General features: G+C 39.1%; 3 protein-coding genes across 13 annotated transcripts in view; 1 reads left to right on the top strand and 2 right to left on the bottom strand.

Moving 5' to 3' along the window:
- Window positions 1-79: 79 nt before the first annotated feature.
- On the top strand, window positions 80-15,296 carry tymp (thymidine phosphorylase). 4 transcript variants are annotated; one of them, XM_084909730.1, is made up of 11 exons: window positions 80-2,649; window positions 2,804-7,231; window positions 8,689-8,808; window positions 8,881-9,083; window positions 9,366-9,464; window positions 10,422-10,551; window positions 10,905-11,023; window positions 11,271-11,433; window positions 12,639-12,866; window positions 13,443-13,583; window positions 13,653-15,296. In XM_084909730.1, exons 2-11 carry the CDS (start codon window positions 7,180-7,182, stop codon window positions 13,808-13,810), a joined length of 1,413 nt encoding a protein of 470 aa, XP_084765856.1. In that variant the 5' UTR covers window positions 80-2,649; window positions 2,804-7,179; the 3' UTR covers window positions 13,811-15,296. The 4 variants fall into 4 exon arrangements, with proteins under 4 accessions (XP_084765856.1, XP_084765855.1, XP_084765858.1 ...); XM_084909729.1 differs by having other exon boundaries at window positions 8,686-8,808; XM_084909731.1 differs by lacking the exons at window positions 80-2,649; window positions 2,804-7,231 and adding an exon at window positions 7,238-8,060.
- A 1,285-nt stretch (window positions 15,297-16,581) lies between these two features.
- On the bottom strand, window positions 16,582-18,584 carry lsm8 (LSM8 homolog, U6 small nuclear RNA associated). Its single transcript, XM_084909750.1, has 4 exons — window positions 18,384-18,584; window positions 17,766-17,806; window positions 17,506-17,633; window positions 16,582-16,954 (listed from the first exon to the last, which is right to left on the bottom strand). Exons 1-4 carry the CDS (start codon window positions 18,412-18,414, stop codon window positions 16,864-16,866), a joined length of 291 nt encoding a protein of 96 aa, XP_084765876.1. The 5' UTR covers window positions 18,415-18,584; the 3' UTR covers window positions 16,582-16,863.
- Window positions 18,585-19,489: 905 nt separating this feature from the next.
- grip1 (glutamate receptor interacting protein 1) overlaps window positions 19,490-26,909 on the bottom strand; it is a 66,244-nt gene continuing 58,824 nt past the window's right edge. For all 8 annotated transcript variants that reach the window (XM_084909712.1, XM_084909707.1, XM_084909714.1 and 5 more), the window contains 4 exons: window positions 26,784-26,894; window positions 26,574-26,690; window positions 26,338-26,484; window positions 19,490-26,249 (listed from right to left, as the gene is read on the bottom strand). In XM_084909712.1, coding sequence (XP_084765838.1) covers window positions 25,941-26,249; window positions 26,338-26,484; window positions 26,574-26,690; window positions 26,784-26,894 — 684 coding nt within the window. In that variant the 3' untranslated portion in view covers window positions 19,490-25,940. The remainder of the gene's footprint in view (window positions 26,250-26,337; window positions 26,485-26,573; window positions 26,691-26,783; window positions 26,895-26,909) is intronic.

Below are 26,909 nucleotides of genomic sequence, written 5' to 3'. Positions count from 1 at the left end.
TTCACAGGTTTATGACCTCAGACCTTCTCTGGCCACTAAAGTGTGAAGTCGAGTTAATGACTGATGAGTTTCACCTCAGATGTGCGCTGATGATGATTTACTACCCGGCTTCATATTAAAACAAACACTAAACCTGAAATATTTAAAATATTTGAGAAGTTCAAACTGTTTAACAGCTGAATAATGAAAGCATCAAACTTTATAACAAAATCCTTTAACAGAAGATTTGATGTCATGATTTTATCCGGTCTGTCCTGTGATGACGCATCTCTTCTGTAGCTTCCTGCACTCTGCCTGGACATCTTCCCCTTTCTTCACTCCTTCCCTTTTTTTAAACTAACAGTAAATATTTAAATATCATCTGACATGAAAACGTCATGTGGTTAGCTAGCCAGCTGTCAAAAAGTAGCTATATCTTGATTTATGGAAAATATGGAGGGTAGGTATGAGTAACTCCGTGGCTACGATTTACTGTGATGTCAGCACAGCTCCATGACCTTTTTACTCTCACCTGAACAATAGGTGTCACAACAGGGAAGATTCAGGTTTCCAGTCATGTGACTGTTAACCATGTGACATTAACTTGTTTGCTATTTTGAAATGTATAATGCTGTCTCAAGAGTCTGAGAGACTCATAACCAATGGTAAATAGGAACACTAGGAAAAATGTGGTTGCTGGCAGTCCAAATGCTGCAGTCACCTTTCATTTGCATGGAAGACGCCAACTCGTCTGCAAACACTTGCCAACTGCTCACCAAGCAGCAGTGAAGCTGTGAAAAGTAAAACTGCAAATGGACACCGTTCTCCTTCAAAGTACAAGCTGACCCTTTTGAAACTTTTACATTAAAGGCGAGTGTTCTCAGTTTCTGGTTTACATCAAACTTTTTCCACATTTTATACCAGTCTGTGAACAGCCATTTTTGACTCCTTTTGAGTTTACGTTTGTATTTCACCCTCAAATTGTTTCATTTTACTTTTCCCCCTTGACTTGTTTGGTGTCATTTCAGCTCAACTGACTTTAGTTGTTTTTTTCACTGACATACTGCATTAGTATTACTGATCTGAAATCACACAGAGAACTTAAAATCCTAGTAGTATTTTTTACTGTAAAAAAAAACCCCACAGACATGTTGAGTCAATTTTTATAACTTGAAATGCAAATATAAATTGTACATTTTGTAAACATACAACTATTTATCTAAAAATGCAGCCAATACACCTGCCGTTTTTTTCATTTTCTACAGCCATTTAAAAATATTACTAAAACTAAAATGAGAGAACAATCAGGTTTCGCAATAAGATGCCCCACAAATGATGTGTGCCAGTAAAAAAAAGTTTGTCCACCAAAAGACAGAGGAGAGCAGCACAGGGATAAACCTGCAGGCCTGACAACAAGAGGTGTATCACTCCGCTGGTTTTCATTACAGCGTTTACACTGCAATGTGCCTTTGTGACATTCATTAGTGCCCTCAATGACACACAAAACGACTACACAACAGAACAACTACACAAGACAACACAACACACTAAGTATACACTCCACACTAAACGTCACAAATCTCTCACATCTAAAAACTCTCACTCGCTCTCTCTCTCTCTCTTGCTCTGTCTTGCTGCCATTACCGTCACTCCCAAAACTTTTCCCTCTTCCTAAACAACCAAATCCCACATGTTGACTTTTTTTTTAATTGGTCGACATGGTGCATTTTTCCACCGATAGGAAAGAGGTGGCTTTTTTCCTTTCTTTACTGTTTTCGCGCTGTCCTTAGAAAATGCTTAAAACACACACACAAAAACGTGATGACAGTATTTAGAACAAAGCATGGCTTATATATATTATCATAACTCGGGATTTACTGGCCTGTAATTAAAATTGAAAAACTTTGAAGTCCGAACTTTCAATGTGGGCTGAAATAGAGACTCAGCGTGGCTGCAGCTTGTTGCTATGCCAGCTTAAAATAGTCATGTGATTTGTTGGTGCAGCGTGTCTGTGGACCACAGAGGGTTAATAACAATCACCTTCCTTCCATTTCCAGAGTGTAACATCCAACCACCTGTGTAAAATCCGAAATTCCCATGGTGTTGTTCAGAATGTGCTCTGGCACAATCATAAGCATTGCTTGCTACTGAAAACAAGAAAAAAGGCGGTCCTGCTATGGACTGAACCATTTGTTAATAGTGCAGGGGGGGGAACACTATGGAATATATTCAGTTTTAGCATTTATATTCACTGCTGACTGTAACTACGCTCAAACTGTTAATGCTATCTTATTTTAATAAACAACACTGTCATATGCAAAACTGGGGTGGCACTTGGGGTGGCAAGGAATCATTTTAGGGTGGCACTTGCCACCCCATGCCACCCTTCTAGATCCGCCCCTGGTGCCTTTCACTCTGGTTTCTTGGAATGTGTGTATTTGTTCACAGGTGAAAAGCGCAACAATTCTGGAATATGTCACAAAATGAAAGGTAGACATTCTCCTCAGGAAACACATCTACAAAAATCGTGGAAGAGAAATTGTTCAAGCCATGTTTCCGAAGTAACAAAGAGCCGACGGATGACCTGGATTGCAGCAATTCGAAGACCAAATATAACGTTCCAGAAGACTCCAGCTCACATGTTAGTCTGCTCCAAGCATTTCCACAAAGGTACGTCTTCTGTTGTAGTTATTACGTAATTTATCATAACATAATTGTTGATGTAGGTTACAAATAAGTCTTATATTGATTTGAATTGATTTCGTTGCGCTATGCTGCTTTGTTCACTGTGGCTTTGCGGGCTAATATTTGTTGTGTTTTGTAGGAAAACCAGCCTACAAAGGGCTGGAATGCGATCCAGACTGGGCACCTCTATCAACCTGGGTCAGACCGAGTTTAAAGCTGCTACCACAGCGGGATTTGATCGGTTAAGAGAGAGAGCGATATCAAAACAGCCACAAAAAGTCCCGCATATATGTGCCCAAGTGTTGTATTGAAGCAATCAAGTGATGAATAACTGTTTTCCAGTATGTTGTTTTGCAATGTTGTTGTGTTTTTTTTGTTGTTGTTGTTGCATTGTTGATTTGTTTTTCACCAAAGCAGCTAATGAAGCACAATGGAACACAATTTTGCGTCTTTCCTGTAAGATTCTATAATAGAATGAAACAATAATGCCAGTTATAAATAAAGACAATAATTGAATGAATTACGAAACTCATTTTTTTCTATTAGATCCGAAAATGTTGTGTAATACTACAACCTGAAACGACAAATAGATTGCGTTGGCCTGTGCAGGAGATAAAGGAAAAAAAATCTAACAACAGCTGTGAAATGGAATAGTCCAAATCACCAAAGTAAACTGGGCGGGGCTTGTTGCAGGGATCTGAAGTTACTAAACATTTTGTGAGTGTATGCACTCACACTTAGGACCATATAATAATAAATATGTGCGTGATGAAAGTTGGGCAGCACGCTAACGTCCTTACTCCATTCTGTATGCTCGTATGGGTCTAACCCTTTCACTCCTTTGATTTTTTTTCCTCGTACTTTTTCTTTTTTTGCCTTTTCGTCAAGTCTGTCTTTGTACGGACCTGCTGTGTTCTCCGTCGTTTTGTACATAACTGTTTTTGGGGCAAATAAAATGCAAGAAGGGGTTAAAACCGTAGAATTAATCATTACCGGTGCTGGAAATACTAGCGCTTGATGCAGTGTTTTGATTTTGTTGCCACTCGTACCTACAATGCAATGCGCGAAAGTCACCTGACCTTACTGCAAACTCGTATTAAACCTTTTGAGCGCTCCAGTAATTCAGCTAATATAGCACATTTACAGTCTGCCAGAATAATACATGAATATATGGAAGATTTTGGTGTTTGTGATGTCTGGAGACTCAGAAATGAAGCAAACAGGAATTATACTTTTCTTCTCTTCTGTATATCAATCTTTTTCTGGAATATATTTTTTTCATAGGAGTAATTCTGTCATTGAAAAAACAACTTCTAGAATACACCCTATTACAATAAGTGAGCACGCACCCATATCTTTAACTTATAAGATAAGACTTTATTGATCCTGCAGTGGAGGAATTAATGCATTACCGCAGCTCAGGTAAAGATAGCAGAATTGATCCTATCTTAAATCATCTCATAAAGTTTAATATCACCCTTTTAATGGATTCAGAATTTGATAAATTTATAAGGGAAGAGTGGAAAGTGGAACAGAAAGTAGAACATGATATTGAGGGAAAAAATAAATATCTAACAAGCAGATATGCAACAAATCCAATCAAACAAACATGGAAAGAACTGCAAAATGTTAAATTACAACTAGACAGTGTTGGGGAGTAACGGAATACATGTACCGGCGTTAGGTATTTAAAATAAAATATGAGTAACCATATTCCATTGCAGTTGCCGTTTAAAAAGGTGGTGTTCAGAGTACTGTTACTTTGTTGAAATAAAGGGATTACACAGTGGTCTTTTCCTGTTTAATATGTTAGGCTATGCCCTCTCTATTTTTGGTAATTCCACGCCGGTGGAAACCCAAACAAAACACACATTAAGAGGCTCTAATGCCTGTGTCTCAATCTCGCTGCTCATCATGACGTGAATAAATATTTTTAAAAATTGTTTTTCAAAAAATTATTTAACATGAAGGCAATAGGCAGAGTGTTACAGGCATAGCCCTAAAGAATGTAGCCTCATGGGCAGTGTAGTCCGTGCTGCAGGGAGAATGGACTGCCATATCCGTTATGTGTCTGTGAGGGAGAAAAAGGAGAGTCGAACAGTACGAGTTGTCACCGAGCAGAAACAGGAGATGAAAGCATGTAAATATAATAATAACCACTGCAGCCAAAGTAAGTTTAAGTAAGCTATTAAGACTCGACTGTACACCGTGTTCGTGTTTTCCTCTGAAACAATAAGTTCCGTTGGAGCAGCCTTTCAACGCCCCTCTCTGTCTCTCGCTAGCAAAGTTGACCCAGACAACAAAGTAAAGCTAGTTTTCAGCTACGAGCCCGACAGAAACCCGACGTATTAGCCAGAGGTCCCTTTACTACGGTTTGTGGCGCGGACCTGTTTTATATACGCGCGGAATAGTTTCCTATATGAGATCGCTGCAAAAAGTGCAGCCTTACCTTAAGATATATTAAGATTTAAAATTCTAGTTGGTATTGGTATGGCGAATATCCTTCAGTAATAGTAATAAATCACACAGCAATAGTACATTCATGTAGTTGTAAAAAGCTTGATAACATATTAAGTAATCCAAAGTATTCCCTTATGTTTGGGAGCATGTATTCTGTAATCTGTAATGGAATACATTTTAAAAGTGACCTTCCCAACACTGCAACTAGATGACATTTTATCACAAAAAACAGAATCTCTTCTACAGTGAATGCAACAATACCGGAATGGGAAATCAATAATACTTACTATTAAGTATTACTACTACTTTTACCGTTATTTATATTCTGCTGAAAATAAACCTAATCACCGCTATCTGCCAGGGACTTACACTGTGCCCTACACCAAATGCCTAATGGCAAGGCACCAGGCCCAGATGGATTCCCTGCTGAATTTCTGAAACATTTCTGGTCCGTGTTATCTCCACTATTCTTCATAAGTCTAATCCCTCCCCATATGAACACGGCAGCAATAAAATAATTACTAAAACCAGAAAACAACGCTACTTTTCATCTAACTACCAGCCTTTGTCACTAATTAATACCGACATTAAAGTTATTCCTAAAGCACTTTCATCTAGATTAGAAACAGTTTTGCCCTCAATAAATCATAATGACCACACAGGATTCATCAAAGGCTCACGTTCTACCAATAATATTAGCAGACTGCTCAACCCAATTAGCCTGGCTCAACATCACAAAACAGAAGAAATGGTCATGTTGCTACATTCTCGAATTTTGGCTTGAAATCACTCAATAAATTCCTCTAGCTTGGGTTGCATAATCCAATTATGTCCTCATTTGTGCTTACTCAGTGACATAACCTCAACTGTGATTGGGCCAACTCTGTTTACAAATTTACAAGTATGGGGCCCAGCTGTCCTAGGTCATCGGTTGCTTTCTGAGCCTCTGGAGTCTCCTTGGGTGGATCCTCTGGGCTGTGCCACATTTGTGATGGAGGGCTCCTGGGCTTTATCTATTCTGCTGATGTGGGCGAGCTTGATAAGAGTGCTGGTGCTGGTAATTGATAGTAAAAAATAGTCTAGTAGCTCCGCTCACCCTTTCTTTTGTAAGACTCCCACAGAAAATCAATAAATGAACCTGAACAGCTGATATGAAGGGAGAAATTAGCTTCAGCAGCCCGCCTCAAGTGGCCATTAGAGGAACTGCAGTTTTTGGCATCGACACAAATAAAAGACAGATCACACACACCGAACTCTTCAGACCATGTAAACAAGAATTCAAAAGAATGAAAACTTCCACAGGTGGTGATGAATTCTAATGAGGAACGTATCGTCACAGTTACTTCTGTTAAAAGTGTTGAAATTGATGATCTGAGCTGATGTAAGGAAGCTGAAAGAGGAAATATGAGCAACATCCATCAGGATGAGTGTCTTCTAAACTAATAATGTGTACGTGCATGGGTTTAAACACAAAGACAGAGACAGAATAATCAATTTAAACTCTTCTTAATGTCCACCTTTTAATTACTTGATCAAAAATCATATTTGAAGTTCTGCATTTCAATTTTTTAAAACAATTAGTGTCACTCATGGTTACAACAGGCAGGGGAAAAAAATCCATGCTCCTTTTGAAGGAAAGTTTAAAATGAAGAAACAAACGTCCGGAGGCAATTATTACAGTTAAACTAAACTTAAAATACCTTTAGTTATTCCGAACTTCTCGTAACTCGCACATACTTTCATATCCTCACAGCACATACAGAAAATGTTCAGAACGAAATAAAAGTAAAGTATTTAAAATAGTAAAAGCGGAAGGAAAATGAGCACACAAACTGAAACGGAAATACAAGAGGACCCGTCTGAACCGATAACAGCCGCCTGCACGTGACACACAAATAAACAGATCGTCTGTAAACACACAGCACATGAACTTCACTTAGTGGGGACATTTGTCAGCTTTTTTTTTTTTCTCTGAATGACCAAATCAGAGGTCAAAGGTTAGTGGCTCACTCGCTTTCCTCTCCCTGCTCTCCTATTGGCTGACAGACTCACTTTATGAAAGACCACGGGGTCGATGCCACTTCACAGACTGCAAACATCAGACCAGGTACTGTACTCTGACTCTGTCTTACTCTCATAACAGGGATGTTTTCCTCTTCTTCAGAGCTGAACTGTTAAATTTTACCTGTGGTTAGAGGTCGGTATGGTTAACAGAAAATCTGCAGGGGCTGAATGGATTAAGGCTGTTTGTTAATAAGTTTTTAAAGTGTTCATTATCGTTCCTATTGTTGTTTTAGAGTTTAAACAGATGCGCTGATTGGTTGGTTTATTTGAGAATTCAGAAGGTAGAGAAGAGGAAGTGGAGACAATAAAAGCAAAAACAAGTCACAGGCTTTATTTTGCTAATTAGGTGCCAAACACACGTATTATTATTGTTCTTTTGCCTGTAACGTGATGATTTGTTATATCTCCCCGATGTTGCTGTGTGATACAGATAAGGAGCTGAATGTCTAAAGTGACTAAAACCTTTGCACAGTACTGAACTTTCACCAGCAGAGCCACCTCTGACTTTATGAGTCCAACAATAAACTGGAGTCATGGCAGTACTGGTCCTTTGAGTCACAGAGGGTGTATAAAAGATTTACAGCTGGCTAAAAAATAATGATAACATCAAAAATAACAAAGCTAGCTGGCTATTAATTTGTTTCTGCCTTTGCAAAAGAAGTGAGTCTGTGAAAGATTTTTTGCTGGGGGAACTAGATGCTCATCCTGATGTTGTTTCTGCTGAGTCCATTTATACCTGCTGCACACACACAGAGAGAGAGAGAGAGAGAGAGAAACTTGCCATCGTCCTGCTGCGCTGTTAATCTGCGTTGCACCAGAAGCTGGCTGTGTGATAAGCATTTCGATTACAAAGTGCTGCAGAGGAAGCAGAGGTGATGTATGAAACAGCTTTATGTAGGACAGGTGGCTTTCCACCAGCTTCTTCAGAAAGATGATTCAGAGGAACAGGGCGTGTGACTGGCTGTTTTACACAATTAGTGCTGAGTCCTGCTGCTGGAAGAGCTTTTTTTACTACTGTATTATTAAAAACAGATGTAGTGGAATTCAATTTCTAATATTCTAATTGTGCAAGTTTGAACTTTTATTCCTGAAAAGAATTGTTTTTTGATGCTTTTTTTACTTTATATACTATTTTTTTATTACTTAATTGTCAATTAATTACATAAAATTTGAACTTTTTAATCTTTTAGGAAAGTCAGTAACAGAAACTCTCCATGTTGATATATTTGTCTTTATAAAATGAGAAAGATGATGTGGCAGCTCAAACAGATTGATTCCTGTTTTAATGCCTTAACTCAAACTGTGTTGCCTTCTCAGTACTGCTAAGAGGTAAATCTACTTTGTTTGTGTCTCAGTTTTTTTGGCCCTGTCTTTTAAAATCCAGAGAAAAAGGAAAAACAAGTACACAGGAAAGAACTATTAATAAAACCAGATCCTGGTCACTGAATGGTTGAAAAATTTTAGGTCTCAACAGACTTGTAATGTTTTTACTTCTAGCAGACATGATAACAATCCCAGATCTGATCAGGAAGAAGAGGGATGGAGGACAGTTAAGTGATGACGAGATCAAAGCCTTCATCCGGGCCGTTAAAGAGAAAACCATTCAGGACTCTCAGACAGGTACAAACCATCTGACATGCATTCACATTTCCTCCTTTGCATCTTTAACGTCTCCCACTCTTTGTATTTAAGGGGCCATGCTGATGGCTATTTGGCTGAATGGGATGGTCTCCGCCGAGATTAAGGCCCTGACCCGAGAGATGATGTCATCGGGAGAAGTGATGGAATGGCCCGATGAGTGGAAAAATTTCATGGTGGACAAACACTCGACTGGCGGGGTGGGAGATAAAGTCAGTCTGGTGTTAGCGCCAGCACTAGCTGCCTGCGGCTGTAAGGTATAGACTTTAACGATGAAATCTGATTGGTTAAAACGTTAAAGTGAACCCATTCTGTTCATGCCCAGCTGGACTACACTAGATTTACATGATTCATTTTATTTTAGACTGGGACTCAGTGCAGCCCCCTGGTTCTGTTTAAGCTCCTCCCCTTTTAAACAAACTTCTTGTGATTTGTTACCCCACATTAGTAGAAGGTGATTTACTTGGGTGGGTGTGTCTTCCTTTTCTCAAAACGTGAGATTACCATATTAGGAATATTAATTCAGTCCATGTCCACAGGTTCCTATGATCAGTGGGCGGGGCTTGGCTCATACAGGAGGAACTCTTGATAAACTGGAATCAATTCCAGGATTCAAGGTGGAGCAATCAAGAGAGCAGGTGAAGCGAGCTGTTCTGGCTCACATATATTTACATATAGTTTTAAAAATTAATAGTTTTCATTTTTAATAAATGTCAGCAAAATGTTACTCTGGGGGTAAAACACACTGAAGCACTTTGCTCCCCCCCCCTGGTGGGCCATGAGGGTACTGCATGTGAGTCACAAGAGGTCAATTACAATAAATATACTTAAAAATCTTTTTTTTTTATATCAAATATTTTGATTTTATGAGGTAAATAACCACTGGTCCACTGGAGTGGGCAGTTTAATTTGCCAACTACCAATGAGAGCCAAGGATACTGTTGGCTCACATAACAGAGTTGCCTAGGCAACTAGACCCTGGAACAAGTGAACTTCCTGTGTCGCCTCTTTAGGCTCACGTGAGGATCATTGATTAAGTTATATTAAAAGTTTTGGGCTCTAAAGATTTTCAGATATTAAATTGGGCTCAAGGATGGCATAGACTGTATATAATAGATGGATATAGCCACAGTGACAAACACTGCATACTGCAACACTGCATGCTCATTGGCTCACCTCTTGTCAGTCACATGTCATTGGCCAATGGGGATGAGACTTTTTAAAGTGTCTTTTTTTCAATTATTCAAGAGTCGGATCTATTGACTGAGACCATTTACTCAAAAGGAAAGAATTTCCTAATAGTCAAAATAAAGTGAGTAAGTCTCTTCTGTTTAACCACCAGAGGAGTCGCCCCCTGCTGGCTCTTAAAAACAATGCACGCTAAATCAGATGAAACTATCGACTGTTTGGGGAAACAAGGACACTGACATTTTTACTGAAATTTGTTAATTAATTCCAATGGTAGCTCTTGTGATAAGGGTACAAAAATAACAGATAATTAAATATTTAAATTCATAAATAAATAAAACTACATACGGATAATAAAGAGTGATAAACACTCAAAGTCATTCTCTGATTCAGCTGTTCTTCTCCAGATCCTGGAGATCCTGGACTCAGTGGGCTGTTGCATTGTGGGTCAGACAGAGACTTTGGTTCCTGCAGATCGAGTCCTGTACGCTCTGCGGGACATCACCAGCACTGTGGACAGTTTACCTCTGGTTACTGGTAAAAACTGGGATTAGTGCTTCAAGAGCCAAAAACCCTTTTTTTTGTGTTGTTTTTTTGAGAAATCTAAGCTTTTCCACCCGTGTGTTGCGAGGGTCAGGGGACCCGACACACAGGTGGAGAGGATTTAGACTTTCTTTACTTGATGTGTGAGCCCAATCAGCCTTCGGGGGAGGGTCATTTCTACCTGAACATAAGTTTGAGCGGTTATAGCAGCATGCCCATTTAAACTGATGAAAAGAACCAGATCTTTTGATACCCACATAAAACTGGTGTCCAGCACCTGGCTGGATTTTGCCTGGATATCCGTGTTTTTTCTAGTCAGCTTACAGCCGTCTGTGCTGTTTATGCAGGTTCGATCATCTCAAAGAAAGGAGCTGAGTCTCTGTCTGCTCTGGTGCTGGATGTCAAGTTTGGACGAGCTGCTATCTGCAAAGACTTGGAAAGTGCTACAGAACTAGCTCAGATGCTAGTGAGTACAACAACAATTCAAATATTTCACCATAAAAGAGGGAGGGAAGTGCTTTAATGTGAAACATCTGTGCAAGGAGCGATGCAGCAACACAACATTGAACCACAGGGGAGATAATATTGGGTTTATTACAGGTTATTTTAATCCAAACTCAGAGGTTTAATTTACAGCGCAGCGTCCAATGCCACAGCCCGTTAATGGCAAAGCTGACCTCAAATTTGGATTTCGCTGTTTATTTTTCTTTCAGGTGGAAGCAGGAAACGGCCTGGGCATACGTACAGCAGCTGTGCTCAGCGGCATGAACAGTAAGATCGGTCGATGTGTGGGAAACAGCGTGGAGGTGATCGAATCTCTGGAGACGCTGAAGGGAAACGGACCCGATGACCTGATGGAGCTGGTCACGACTCAGGGTGATGACGTCGCTCAGCAGCTCTCGTCTGTCAGGGTTTGATCACCAAAGTAACAACGTGTCTTGTCCGAGGCATTAAAAAGGTCCTGAAACCCAAAGGAACACCACTTTATTAGGAACACCTGCGGCCATTTTATTAGAGACACGTACCCTGTGGTCAATTTATTAGGACCACCTGTGGCTCTCTAAATGCAGGAAGCATCTGAACCATTTCAAAGTGGCAACTGGTTTTATTAGCACACCCATGGCCACTTTATTAAGTACAGCTGCGGTCTAATAATGTTGCAGCATCTCTTTTGTGCCACCTGCCTGTTTACCTCTTCTAGCAGCCAGATAATTTGCAGTGTCGAGTTAATATTAAAGATTATGGATAAATAAAATGTATCTTATCTTCATTCTTCTCCTAGCTCTATATAGTTTTAAATATTGCACTCCATACAGATGCCCTCTGGTTAAGAAAAAGAAAATTATTATTTTACACGGTATGCAGCCCCTCAGTTTACCTCCCGTCTCTTTAAGGTCCTCCTCCCTAAAAGCCTACTTTGTTCTGACTGATCAGTTTCCGGCAGTCTACCGAGGAGCAGCACCCAATGCTTGTGAGCTGTACTGCTTGTATTTTGTGGACTTTTTACCCACAGGAACCACTGCCACATAATTCTTTATCATTTTTTAAAACTCTGAACTTGTTTAATATTGCAGATCTGCTTTAACTTGCTAATGGGGATTTGCCGCGTTGATGAGGTTATGGTGTTAGCCTTGTATTAACGACATTAATGCCCTGTAACTTTCTTTATACATGAAAATTAAAATTAGAAAACACAGAACAGCCTCTCCTTTGTGAATATCAGAGACATGACAAGAATCTCATTGTTACCTTTGTTATAGAGTCCTAGTGAATATTACCCTTAGATGAGATAACCAGTTCTATAATGATGATAATCATTTTTTTTGCTATAGCTAATAAGAAAAATAGACCACTTGGGTTTAAAATTAAAAAAACAAACAAACACTTAATTCTGACAGCTGTAAAAACATCATGGGAATCTAAACCCACTGCATGCACACCTTTACAGACAACAACTTGCTTTAATTTTAGTCTATTTTTAAGTTTATTTAATTTTACACTGGTGTAAAAATTTCCCTTTAGGTACATTTAAAAAAGAAAGCATGATAAATATTTAAAATTTGTTTTGTCTGTGTTTGTAGGCGGCTTGTTGCTCGTGATCACTGGTCTGGTGTCTGACCTATCAGAAGGCAGAAAGCAGATTTCCGAAGCTGTGGTTGGTGGAGCAGCGCTGTCAAAGTTCCAGGCCATGATGGAGGCTCAGGGCGTGAACAGCGACACAGCTCAGCTGTTGTGCTCCACCAACGCAGATTACTACAGCGTCCTGAGAAAAGCGAAGCATCAGCTGGAACTGAAGGCTCCTGCGGACGGTAAAGCCAATAAAATGCCTCCATTCACTGTTGATGCATTCAAAGACACACTCAGGAAATATGAACTACCTGCACTTACAAAGAAAATTTATCATGTTTAGGAATCTAAAGAAACTAACAAACACAGCTATCTTTGATGACACAGGAACTTTTATGCTGAAGCGCAGGTTGTTACACAGTTTGTCATTATAGTTACATTTGGGGTTTGTTTTAAGAGAATTTGTTACCAACAGAAATTAGACAAGAACTGCACTGAAAATCAGTGGCAGGAGGTCTGATGTAGAGATGAATCCAAATTTGAACATTTTGGTTTAAATAGTCAATATGAACAAAACGAGGTACAACGGTGAGGGTCTGCAGCCATCAGTAAAACACGGTGGAGGCTCAGTCATGGTTTGGGGCATTTCAGCCAGTGGCGCTGTGGATGTTGTCAATACTGATGGAAATATGAACACAGAAAAGTACAGTCAGAGTTTGATCCAAAATGTAATCCCAACACATGCACTTGCATATGTGTACTTACATATGTGAGCCCTCGTGTTTGATAACATGTATTTTTACTGTGTCTTCCTGCAGGTATCGTTTTGGAGATTGACGGTTTGGTTTTAGCTCAGGTGCTTCACAGATTGGGTGCGGGGCGATCAAAGGCTGGAGAGCCTGTCAATCACAGCGTGGGGGCGGTGCTACTGGTGTCTATAGGTCAGAGGGTCACAAAAGGTAAGAGGCTGTTGCTACTGCTGCTGATGGTGTGAGGGACATCCTCCTGATGGAGTCGTATGTTTTCAGGCGTCCCGTGGCTGCAGCTCCATTATGAGGATCTGGCGCTGACCCCAGACCAGAGGAATCACCTCGAGAGCGCCCTGACTGTGGGAGCAGACAAAAAAATACAAACACAACAGAAACGCACTTTGGTGGAAAAGATACTACCTGAGAAATATCAGTGATTCTTGAGATCAGGGACAAAACATGTCCGCCAGATAAAACCCAATTTGGGGGTTAAAAATATGCATACAAGTGTTAACCCAACTGACTAAAAGAAAAACCAAGGCAATGTTTATACAACAAAATTATGATTATACATTTTTTATACATATACATTCATTTTAAATGGTACAATACATTACCAGTACCTTAAAAATCCATTGTCCAGAAGCAGGTGTGATAATATTAAAATACAGAAAAAAAATTAAAAGTAATTCAAAATTTAAACATCATGGCTCTCGTCACTAAATATTTAAGTCAATACCTTATATAATATCAAAATATGCAATTGAAAATTTATTTTTACATATTTTTTAAGTGATTAAAATCGTGTCCAGAGTTTTTGTCAACACCATCAGATTTTTTTAAAAGTACAAAAAAATCAGGAATTATTGTGGTTAGCTTACACTCTGAGGACCCCTTTACCACTTCCTGTTTGATACACATGCCATGAGGTCACTGCTGTGATAAGGTTTTTTTTTTATTTCATTTATCGCATATCTTTCTGATAAAACCCTGTGTCACAACCATAGTGTGTCAACACCAAAGTCGATGAAATGCAAGATTTAAGTATTTTTTTTGTAAAAAGAGCTTAATTTAGGTAGATTGTAGAGGCCATAAGCAAATGATGCAAAACAAGATGGCTTTTGTCAGAAAAACATGTGTTATGAGAGAAAGTAGGGTGTCAACACCATCAGGATTTTTGCCTGACAGTGTTGACCCATTTCCAGTGGTGTTGACAAATGCCACAAAAGTGTCCCATTCACTAATTATATTAAGTTATTTTAATTAATATTTCAGTCATATTACTTTCTGTGTATTTTACTGATATTTCTGCTTTACAGATGTGTTGAATATTATCGAATTTGCCTTATCTTGAATCTCATTGTTTATGTATACTATGTCTATGAAGGGCGTTGAGGTGACTTTTGTTGTGATTTGGCGCTATATAAATAAAATTGAATTGAATTGAAATTGAACTTTATTATTCCTGTAGGAAAATGCTTAGTCCTCTGCATTCAACCCATTCACTCAGTGATGCAGTGGGCAGCTACCAATCGAGGATAGCCGCTGTTTGTTGGATTTGAACGCCCAACCTTCCGATCATGTGGCATCTACTGAGCTATCTCTGCCCCAAGAGCTGGTCTTTAAGTGATGATGGATGAATCCTGCTTCTGGGCCCAAACTACTCTATTTATTAAGGCTGTTGTGCTTTTAACATGTTTTATTGCTTTTTATCTTGTTCTATTTAATCTGAACAAGCCCCTAAAAACAGTCAGTGATCACTGTCAGCCTAACCATCAGAAACCCTTGCACTACCTTTTATCGAATGGAAAAAATTTAGCATTCATCCTCCAGCTTCACTGTGTTTATGTTATGCTAACATAGCTGTGTCGCCAGCGATCACGTAGCACATCATTATATACCAGCTAGTCCAACTTCAGTAACCCTGCAAAAGTCACTGTTGTTTAGTTTTCTGGCTTCATTTATGTTGGAATGTAGGTGGAAACCAGCGAGCTAACTTCTAACTCTGTTAAATTTCACATATTCTGTTTTCATGGATGCCTGGATGTTACACCTGGAAGAGCAGCCACACTGATCATTTTATTAAAGATGAAGGAAAGAAAGAATTTAGACAGTTTGTAACTCTCAGTGATGCCGCAGAGTTCCTTTGACTTTGGGATCTGCAGCGGAGTTTGGACCTGGAAACAGCTAATGACATCAGACTTAAAGACCAGATAGCGTCTCTATTGCTTAATACATAATTGTGTTGTGAATATTCATCCTTAATCTGTATAAATGCATATGGTTCAGAAAAATTATAGTAATTACAAAATGGTACATTTCAGGCTAGAATTGCAAAGGGGAACCTGTCAGAGGAACGAAACAGAAGGAACAGGGAGGATCAAAAAAGAAAGAGAGAAAAAATTAACAGCCAGCCTGAGTTGAAGAAAGATATATATAATTTAAAATATATATTTTTGCATTTGTTTGTGACTGATGGTGTTGACAAAAACCTTGCACTTCTCTGTGCATTGTGTAACAATTATATGTAAATATGTTTGGGGGTTTTTTTCAAAAAATATATTTTAGAAAATTAAAACCTGTTTTGTCCTAATCTCAGGAATCACTGATACACATATTAATACTTTTAAGTTGTAGAGTTTAATCTGCCTGTAGGAACAATGTGAATACTGCTCCCATGACCTCACCGGTCCGTCCGTCTCTGATGCTGTCACTTCCTGATTAAAAGATCAGCTCCGTGCTCACGGCTGCTCATCCTTAAACTTGTTACCTCAGTTTATCTGGTCTGCAGGTGATTTTATCCAGCTGTTTTTAACCATTAAGCTTTCCTCACCATGGCCCTCACGTAAAACTTCAGTATTTATCGATCTGTCACTTCACGGATATCAGTGTTACTCACACCTTTAGTGTTCGCGCCATCTTTTCACCATCTATTTCTTCCTCGCTCTCAGATGTGCGACTGATGTAAGGATTCATTTAGAATTGTCATTTGATTGCTGGCTCTGCAGATCTTTCGTTTAAATAAAAATCGCTTCTTGAAGAACTGAATCTTGGTTGTGGCATATTTTATCTCAGAAGCTATTCGATTTTTCTCCTTTTCTTCTCAAATTTAAGAATCTAATTTCTTTTTCCTCTGATCAATATCCTCTGACTAAAAATTAGAATTTGTCAAACATTTTTGTTGAGTAAACAAACAAAACAAAAACGCTTTTCTTTTCCAGAACACAACAAATTAAACTTTATTAACAGTCTCACATTGACAAAAAGACTTAGGAGCATAAAAAAGTTCCTCTAACATTTTCATCATCTCACTTCTTTATTTATAAAAAGTACAAACAGAAAACAAGAGCCAGGAGTCAGAGACAGGAAGCAGGCGAGCAAGTTATCAGGATGCTCCAGCTGGTCCCGGATAATTAGCACACCCGCTCCTAAAACAGACTTCCATAAACTTTATTCACACAACAGTCACGCTGTCATCAGGGGTCAAAGGTCAGTGGACGACAGAGTTGAGGGGCTCAGCTCTGATGTTTCCTAAATCCAGAGTGGAGTCCGTCTCCTCATCGATCTCCCCGATCACCGCACTGTAACCAAAACAAGAAAAAAAATGTAACCACGAAAACAAACGAGGGGATTACAAACAAAAACAAACAGGAAGAACAAATAAAAACAGAAAGGAAAACAATAAACAATGATAAACAAACGACATAACAGAACTGTTAACAACTATATTTTTTGTTCATTAAAATAAAACAACATGTAACAAATCTATATCTATCATGTATGTATGGATCCCCACACATCATTTTCCTTATTGTCTAAGAATAAGAGTCTTTCTCTTGGTTTTCCTTCATAAAAATAATTTTAAACAAACAAAAACAAAACTCTGATAGGGGTACCCGGATCAAATGTGCAACCACAGCATTCATCCTTAAAGCATCACAGAAAAAAACTTTTACATTTTTTTTCTTAACTCTTAATTATCCCGTTTTGCAATAATAAATTATCTTTATAAAATAATAAAATTGGTAAACCATGTGAATCTGATTCTGTAGATTAAAACTTACATTAAGGCCTCACTAATCTTTTGTCTTCAGTATTGATTCATCATCTACAAAGGTCAAACGTGACTTACACGTTGTCACCTCGAACAATGTAGAGTCCCAGCACCACCTGCTCGACCCCCTGACTGGAGCTGAACACTCTCTCGTGACTCTCATCCAGGATCAGGTTGATGGTCTGATCAAAGCCCTTCAGAGTCCCCTGAAAAAACAAACAAACTGACATGAATACAACTTACAATAACAAAAAGTTATAATCCAAAATAATTCTGACTTCACTGAATCCCAATTATTGTGAGTGGTTGAGTTCTGATGAGGATGTGTTCAGACTCACCACAATCATCCTGCCGTCCGAGGTGACAATGGCCACGGTACCTGGATCAGCACGAGTTAAAGAAACAGCACCTTTATGGACCAAAACCTCTCTAATATTATTCAGAACCTACAAAGAAACAATTATCATCACACCAAAATTGAAAGCTATCCCGACCACTCATTCTGGTCACAACAGGCGCTTGTAACCTTAGCTTCTGTCTGTTAATGAGCTCCAGCTTTAAAACTGTAGGTTGTATGGTTCCAAAATTAAAAAGAAAAAGAAAAAGAAAAAAAAAAAAAAAAAAAAAGCTTAAGATTTTACAATTTTTGAAAGTGGTCCAGATGTGATGAGTCCTGATGAATCAAACTGTGAAATCATTTACAGAACTTCTCTGATCAGCGGGTCCAAATAATATAAACACAGCAATAAAATCACGAGATTTTCCTTCTTGTGAATGTGAAATCTACATTTAAGAAGTCTGAACATGTTTTAACTCAGCTCTGAGCAACCAGTTTCTCACAGACATCTCTGAACTGCCGCTAATTAACAAAACAAGTAAGCATGCAGCTAAGCTAACTAGCATTTTCCCATTCATTCAGAGGGTTTGCACATTAGTGGCTAACGGCGGAAGGATACGGTTAATGTAGCTCTCCAGCGCAGTGGACATCCTTTGTCCCGGGCTCGGTGTCTATTTATCCAGCGGGGTGGTCGACAAATACTTATAGTGGTAGTCCGGTGACAAAAACCGTGCGCACTCGAACAGCAGCAGTAGCAAACGGCTAACAACACACTGGAGCGCAGACTAGAGCAATCAAACACTGAGCATGCACGAGAGCAGAGCGCCGAGCGGAAGCGTCACATCCGGTTTGTGTTAACTCTCAAAAAAGAAAACAGTAAAAACTGCAAAACTTAAAGAAATAAAGAAAGGCGGAAAAATTGGAAATACAAAAGAAAAAAAACAAGTTTATAAGAGAAAAAACAAAATTATGATACAAATTGGTAAACTTACATGATACAAACTATTTTTTGACTATTTCTTTAATGACTCTAAAACATTAAATATTTATTTTCTCGCTTTTCACCCTATCCCTTAATTTTTATCTTTAAGTATTTTAAATATTTCTTTCCTTCCTGTGCTCCATCATAGTTAATAACCACTTTCTGTTTATTTCAATATATTTTCAGAGCCCTCAGATGCTTCTTTGAATAGTAAAAATATTTATGACTCATTTCTGAAATATAAATGATGTGATCCACAAACAAAATGCCCACCGGTAGTGATGTCATTTCCTGTAACTAGAAAAATACAAACATGTTTTTACAGTTATGTGGTCCTCACAGGAAAGGATGGTTAAAAAATTATGACGATTTTAACAAATATAAGCCATTAGCGTAGATTTAACTACCAAACACAATAATAGGCATTTGAAATTAGCTTAACATGGAATAAAACAGTTTTGGGATCTTTGGATAATTTAAGGAAATCTAGTTAATGCTCTCTAAATGCACAACTATTACGTACACTTTAATGTCATTTTGAAAAATTAAAATAGTAGTAACCATGACGGTGAAGATGTCCAGGCTGAGTGGTAAAATGGTGTTGAGAAACTTTCAGCACAGGAAAGACAGGCAGGTCTGCTTTGCTTTTCTTTCTGTCAAAGACGTAAAATTAAATATATATTAGGAAAAAAAATCATAAATAAACTTATGTGTGTTGATGTCAGACAACACACGGAGTCCAGTTCTCCCAGCAGGTCTTCATCTTTATTGTTGCTCAGTAATCGTCCATACAAAGGCGGGTGGAGGAGAGCAGTGGAGCCCGACAGGACAAACAACAGGAACGTCATGCTACCAAAGTATTAAATTTGTACAAAAATACTTTACAACATCCCTGTTCCTTTAAAGAAAAATACAGTTTGGTTGGTTGGTGAAGCTACATGGAAACTAATCTGACCCACTATTTCAAATGGCAGTGCAATGCACGTGTGTGTGTGTGTGTGTGTGTGTGTGTGTGTGTGTGTGTGTGTGTGTGTGTGTGTGTGGTTGTAGGTAGGTGGATGTCTTGCTGAGGTGAATCACTAGAGTGCAAATCCCTGCAATGTTACACACACATACACACACACATACAGGCTCTAACAAATACACACCCACACACATGGTAATGTTAATACATGCGCACAAACACAGTGTGTATGGCTTTAGTTCTCACTCATCAAACCTTTGTGAAGCCACACCCCTCAGCCCTGTGGCTTGTTCCCATTGGTGGAGCAGTTCTCTTGGCTGAACCACTAACATCTACGTGTTAGCCCTCAATTCAAGGCATTAGCTCTATATTAGCAATGTGAACCATTTCCTTACACCTTGTTAGTTCTCTTTAATCAACCTGTAACTACTACCTCGGCTAAATGCTAGCTGCAAGCTAAATTATAGTTCGTGTTAGTCATGTGCTAACATAAACCACAAATCAGTAGAAGCTGACATAAAACTGACATACTCTCTTGTTAGCAGACATTTTAGCTCCTTGGTTACCCGTTATGTTTACCTACCTACAAACCAACCAAGCCCTTGCTATGTTAAGTTGTAACCACACTAGTAAATAAGTGTTGAAAAATTGTACAGCTAACTTACCACCCATGTACTATGTGCAACTAGCCACATGTTATAGTTAGCTCTAATGCTCTGCATCAACTACCACATGCTAAACTGTAGTTCTATTAACTCCCATGTTAGCTTTTTGCTAACAAGAGAAAAACTTTGTTTTGCAAATGTAAGCCCTATGTTAAAGGTCTGTAAGGGCAGTGCTGGCACTAGCCGTGTGCTAACATAAAAAGTTTAGGTTTGGATAGCTCTTTATTCATATGCTAATTAAATTACTTATACGCTTATTAACTAATAAATATAGCAAGAAATGGGAGTTACACATAGAAAGCCTAATTTTCTTGTTCTATGTGTATAGTCATGTGTTATGGTTAGACTAGTCCTATGCTCAGTGTCTGCTAGATACATACTAATCATGTGTTAGTAATGTCCTCAGACCAAGTTAGGCTGCTCACTTGTCAGTTGAATTTGATGTGTGGTATACTGCTTTTGCTAAAATTAGAAACCGTGACTTAGTACTAACCATAAGCTAAATAGCTCTGTTATCCCCATGTAAGTTATGCGTTAACATAAGCCAAAAATCAGTAAGAGATCTTCAATGGAGCTAAAATACCCTATGTTAGCATTGTCTGCATTACGTAAACCCCGTGTTCAACATCTGTTGGTCACATGCTAAAATGTATTTCTGTTATCCGTTATGTTTGCCTAAGGCAAATAAGAAAAAAAGTCTTTATTTAACACATTAGCCCAATTTTAAAAATGGGCACAAGTTGTGCTTAACTGTGTCCTGACATACAATAGGATGTTACAATAAATGTTAGCTTTGGCTAGTTGTTTAAATATATGCCAACCAAGTTCTTTCTTTGTGATTAGCTAATAAACATAATAATAAATGGATATCAAACACAGCCAGCCTATGGTCCTTGTGTTATGTCTGTTATGATTACGCTAGCCCTTTGTTTAGTGTCTGCTAGCCATATGATAGCTATGTCCTTAGATCAAGTTAGCCTGCTCAAGTGTCAGTGTAATACCAGGTATAGAGCTGTTTCAGCCTTTTTCTAGTCAAGATGCTAAAAGACATTAATTAGCTCTACAGCTAACCGTACCTTAGTGAAGTGCAAGGTTTGTGCTAACAATACACAGACTGTGCTAGTACTGGGCTAGCTGTGTGCTAACATAAAAAAAATGTTGGTTAAATTTTAGCTTTGGTTAGCTGCTTTTACCCATGTGCTTACAAGTCTCTTGCTATGTTTATTAGCTAGTAAACATAGTTGGGATAGTAGTTTGTACTGTGTATATAATTATGGGTATGCTCTGCGTCTGCTAGCGTAATGCTAACTACATACTAGCCATTTGCTTGCAAAAAAAAACCCCATCTGAGCTTTTAGAAAATTTTGGGTAGACCAGAACAGCCAATTACAACTATCCACATAGAAACAGCCAATCACAATGCTAATCCAAAGCACAGCAGCAACTATTGGAGTGTTTGGCTCAGGGATGCTGAGGGAGGGTTTTGATTGGCCACTTTAAATAGTGAGTTAAGACTAAGGTGAGAGCAGGAAGATGTTGACATCACTCGAAAATAAACACTCACTCACTCTCTCTCAGACACACACACACACACACACACACACACAGTGTTTACTGTCACAGGTTTCCTGTTTTAACAGGATTTTTTTTTCTTTTGTAACATAGTTTTTGTGATTATGAGATGGTGTTTTCAGGGTTTGATGGTTTTTGATGTGAACAGCGATGGGGACTGAACTCTTTTTTTTTTTTTAAATCTATTTTACATATTTTCTGGTTCAGTCACCATGGAAACAAACAAACAAACAGAATTGACAACAGTCAATCAAAAAAAAAAAAACACACCAATTGATTAGCATAAGAGATCACTGTCACTGGGGCTGGGGATGGGGAGGGGAAGTCGGGGGAGGGGCATGCGTGGCTTCTTCCTGGAAGCTGATTGGTTGTCTTTGTGTGTAAAAAAAGAACCAATCACAGACAGGCAGGGAAGGAAATGTTTATGTTTTTCTGATTGGTTCCAGCCAATCAGCTGAATTTTTCAGAACTGCCGTCCATCATCCTGGCTGCCTATTGGTCAGGGGGTAGATTGGGTGGGGCTTGAGGTGGGAGGGGCTTAACTGGCCTTGTGTTTAACGTGTAACATACACACACACAGACACGCACACATACATACACAGTGTGGCCAGTCCAACAGGTGTAAACAGTAGAAAAAGTATTATTGAACTTGCTCAGTGTCATCATCATCATTATTATTATTGACAGCGTTGTTATCGTAACTCTTCCAGCCTGTAGCTCGTCCATGGCACAGAACTAAAATTTTAACAGTAAACCCTTAGTTTCATTTAGGATGCTCCGATCAGTATCAGCTGATCATTAGTGAAAATGCACAGATTTTTTTTCTAAAGGTAAAATTCACAAATAATTATTTAAAAAAACATAAAGAAAATGTCCTTTATATTATATATAAACAAATTTCTCTAGTTGACATATTAAAACATATAAAGTAGCTGTTCTGGAGCTTTGGATCGTACCACATGTCCTCCCTTAGCAGATGGAGTGTGCCCAGTGTTGCAGAGGTTCCTTTTTTGTGTTTTTTGTTTTAACTTAGCTTGCCAAAAATTTAAATTAGAAACTGCATAATTAAGAAACACGTTTATAGGAAGTAGCCATTAATAGATGGTTTTGCACAAAATATTTCAAACTGTTACTTTTAATGGGAGGCAATGCATTCCCAAATTCCTAATAAGATATGGACTATAGGCACTTTCGGACCAAAAAGCATCAAAGATGTATAGCTTTCCAAAATACACTTTCCAGATATACTAAGTTATACATGGTTTGCAGATTCTTTTCTATTCACACTGCCTACATACCAAAGATGGACAATTTATTTTCCCAAGGGGACACATGCTAAACTGGGACTGTTTTGGAGGGCTGCACCAATAAGCTGAAATAAGTTCTGCTCAATATTATTTTTATCTCTTTATAAGCTCATTGGTGCAGAGCTCCACACCAGTCCCAGTTTCTCATGGCCTCCTCCTGGAGCATAGATATGCAGAAGTGATGTAAAAGCCGAATAGCATTAAGTATACATGAAAAATCAAATTACCTTGCCCTCACATAGAGCCAAGGTAAAATTATTTCTCTGTGCTTTGCTCCATTTTTTAATCGCTAAGAGTTTTATATACTCAGCTGATGTTTTATGCAGGCTTTTTAAATGTACTTTTTTGTAATTACCTTCTGCAAATTTTAACCTAAACTCTTTACCACAGTGATTTATGTGTAGAAATGTTTTGGGTTGTGTGCTGTCAAATTTTTAGTATTCCTTTCTAACCCTACTCGAATTTCTTTTAGAACTTTAGTGATGGCTAGCGGTTCTCCAATCGTGCATATCATGTGTATCTAAAAAACTAACAAAGGCTTGTTTAACAAGACCAATAAAAATTTCTCTGGTCCGAAAGCACCTTATCTTTGTCTTTTCACTAGCTTCAAGCTGAGGCGCAACAAACATCATAAATATATATGCAGCTGCAGGTTTTCCTGCTCAGTAAAAACCAGTATCATGTTTCAATGTCCAGCTCTGGTTTAAAACTTTAAAACAGTGTTCCTCCAGAGACCAACATCTCTGCTCAAATGCTAACTTTTCTCATATTAATCATCTGTATAGCAGCAATGGTTAGTAATAATGTAAATTTTGTGAATGGCGTCATAAAATATTAGAACTGTCAGTTGTAATTTATGGAGAATTCAGGAAATTAAAGTGATAGAGAGCAGGTTACATAAAATATAGCAGCCGTTCAACAGTGGAGCCAAAGTACAAGCCAAACCTTGTACAGTTTTAGTTCAGTAAAGTGCATAATCGAACTTGACTAAGTGCTAGTTATTATTATTCCAATAGAATGGTAAATAAGAATGCAACAATATTAAAACCCCTCAAAGCTGTCTGTCAACCTCTGCCAAATATTTAAACCAAACTACTGAGCCTTAGTGTCTGAATTTTATCTGGTTATCATGAAAAACTACACCTGGTAATGCCCACAGGAATAAATCTCTGGGTTGCCAGACGAACTAGCTAAGGAGGTCTTTCCTTTTGTACTGTTTAATTTCAGGTTTCCATGTCATGTTGAGCATTTATTTTAAGGAGGTACATCTCATCTTAACCTTATGATTCCAACCTTGTAAACTTGCCAAACCTCACCTAATCCCAACCATTTTTGAGCTCGAACTCTCTTTCTATCGTCATTTCCACTTATATCCTTTCTTCAAAACCTGCAGTTAACCAGAACCATTTTTATTCTCATCTCTTTAACCAACCTTCTGGTACCAGTTTTTTGTGGGATCTGTACCTTCTTGTTCGAAAGCTTCTTTCTTTAATTCTATGTGGGGCAGTGCCTAAAACTACCTTTCCATCAACCTTCCAATGTCAAGCATAACTACTTGGAAAAGTTACACCTTCAGTAAATTCAGACTTACCGTCTTCTGCATTCTGAACAATCGAATTTTTAGTGTACTGAGGACCAGTTATTACAGCTGGTTACATATCAAATAGAAGACTTTCATAAGGCTTTCTTATACACAAGCATAAGGATTTAGTAATCAGTATATGTTCAGTAATATCATCAGATGTAGACACTGATCAGAGCATCCCTAGTCTCCTTGGCAACTGTTATGCCCATCAGCAGGTTTCGGTATCTGGACTAGTGTCCCATCAGTCTTTGTGCTGCTGTGGATCTCGGCCAAATGCCACAAATCTGGTTCTAGTAGGCCCAGGATCCAGGATGGACTTCACCAAGCATTGGCCATGGCAATGGCGCAGTATCCATAGTTCCTTGGCCAGTGAGACCACAAACATGAACCATGCTTTGACCAGTAAGACAACTAGATTTGCCTCTGGTTTCACTAGAAACAATAGCCATTGTCCTGATCCCACTAAGACCAGTACCTGTGTGTCTTGGTATGCTAAGACTATTGGCTCAGGTGCTTGTTTAGTAGGACTTTGGTGGAACCTGGAACCATAATTCCAGAACCCATGTGTCTTCAACCTAGAATTCTAGGCTTCTAGAACCAGTAACCATCAATCTTAAAAGAGTAAGACCTTTGGCTGTGGCACTGACTTCATAGGGATATATTTCTCGGCTTGTAGACCGTTAAGACTATTGGCTGTAGTTGTGGCTTCAGTAGAACCAGTAGCACTGGCTCTGGGCTAGAAGGACCAATAACTATTAATCTTAGACCAGGTAGGCCAGTAGCCCCAGTTGTGGCTTTAATAGGATCATTAGAATTCTGGTTCCAGTGACACTAGTAATACCAGTATACAGAACTGGTTCAGGTTAAAAGGTGTGGAGTTGCTCCAGTCCATCACTGTGCTTTCAGGCTGCTTTAGCAGTTCAAGGGTCAAACTATAGTAGTCAAAGGTCATCCAGAGGGTGTGTGTAGCACCATGGGCGGTCTACTCGAACCAGTTTAAACCAGTTTTAAATCAGTTTGATTCAACTTTGTTGTCCCCTTTTTCCTCACGATCTCTCCAGTCTGGTGTGGTTGAATCCAGTGTGACATAATTTTTGTCTGCTATAAGGAATTGTTTGTAACCTGCCCCATCCCAATCCCTGCCCCAAAGCCATCTCCTGGTTGGCTCCACTTGATTGGACCACTGTCCTCTCCCTGGCCCACAGAGAGCTCTGAGGGTCCCAGGTCACTGCCAACTGGCTGAGAGGGGTGGCTGCTGTTGGTTGTGCCATCGGTGTGATTGGCCATCAGGGTAGAGGAGGAAGAGGATGAAGGGTTTCGGCTGATTACAAGCTCCAAGCGGTTTGGAGACTCTGCAATCAGGGGAACTACAAGGCAGCAGTCAAAGTCCCTGGTCCGCACATGGTTAATCTGTAAGAAAAAAGAAATCTTAATTTAAACCAAGAAATGAAGAGTTGAAGGCTGTGGAGAGATTAGTGAAACTGGTATATTTTTGTACCTGTAGTATTCGGTCATAGGCTTTGAGACCACCCCGTTCCGCTGGGCCTCCGGGTCGGATGTTATTAACATAGACGCCGCGGTCCAGCAATCCATCAGAAACGCTGAAACCAAAATCCTCCAGGTCTGTCGCCTTCTCCAGAGTGAGCTATGAGTACAAAAACACACCTGTCAGTTAATAAGGATCACAGGGTTTGTGAACCTCCCTAAAGAGAGCAAACACAGGCCAAACATTACCTTGTGAAGTTCCACAGGGTTCTGGTTTAGGATGTCATTTACTTCCTGTCTCATCTTCCTCATGGCAAAGGCTCGGCGCTGAGGGTCAGAGGGCAAGGTGTTGGATCGAGGAGTCACCTGAGAACAATCACGAGAAAGTTGTCTTCAAAATCAATATTTCACAAAATAACACATTATCACAGAGAGAGGTTAAAGGTCAGCGGCATGTACTTGTGGTCTGGAGTTGCTGCGCTCCTGGAAACTCGCCTGGCGTCCTAGTGTGCTCCGCAGAGGGGTGGGATCATGGTTTAGACTGAGGGTGGAGCCTGACATGATGGTAGCCTATGAGAGTCAATC

Source organism: Perissodus microlepis, chromosome 17 (genome assembly GCF_051167445.1).
Source record: "Perissodus microlepis isolate ML-2025 ecotype Zambia chromosome 17, ASM5116744v1, whole genome shotgun sequence".
Classification (NCBI taxonomy): Eukaryota; Metazoa; Chordata; class Actinopteri; order Cichliformes; family Cichlidae; genus Perissodus; species Perissodus microlepis.
This window is presented reverse-complemented; position numbering and strand designations above follow the sequence as displayed.

Bases quoted from the DNA above. Each gene is read 5' to 3' on its own strand.
- tymp (XM_084909729.1), top strand. From the start codon at position 7,180: ATGAAAGACCACGGGGTCGATGCCACTTCACAGACTGCAAACATCAGA. The intron at 7,232-8,685 runs GTACTGTACTCT...TTTTACTTCTAG, and splicing joins GACTGCAAACATCAGACCAG to CAGACATGATAACAATCCCA. The intron at 9,084-9,365 runs GTATAGACTTTA...CCATGTCCACAG, and splicing joins TAGCTGCCTGCGGCTGTAAG to GTTCCTATGATCAGTGGGCG.
- lsm8 (XM_084909750.1), bottom strand. From the start codon at position 18,414: ATGTCCACTGCGCTGGAGAGCTACATTAACC. The intron at 17,634-17,765 runs GTGAGTCTGAAC...TTGTTTTTTCAG, and splicing joins CGGACGGCAGGATGATTGTG to GGGACTCTGAAGGGCTTTGA. The intron at 16,955-17,505 runs GTAAGTCACGTT...TTTTGGTTACAG, and splicing joins ATTGTTCGAGGTGACAACGT to TGCGGTGATCGGGGAGATCG.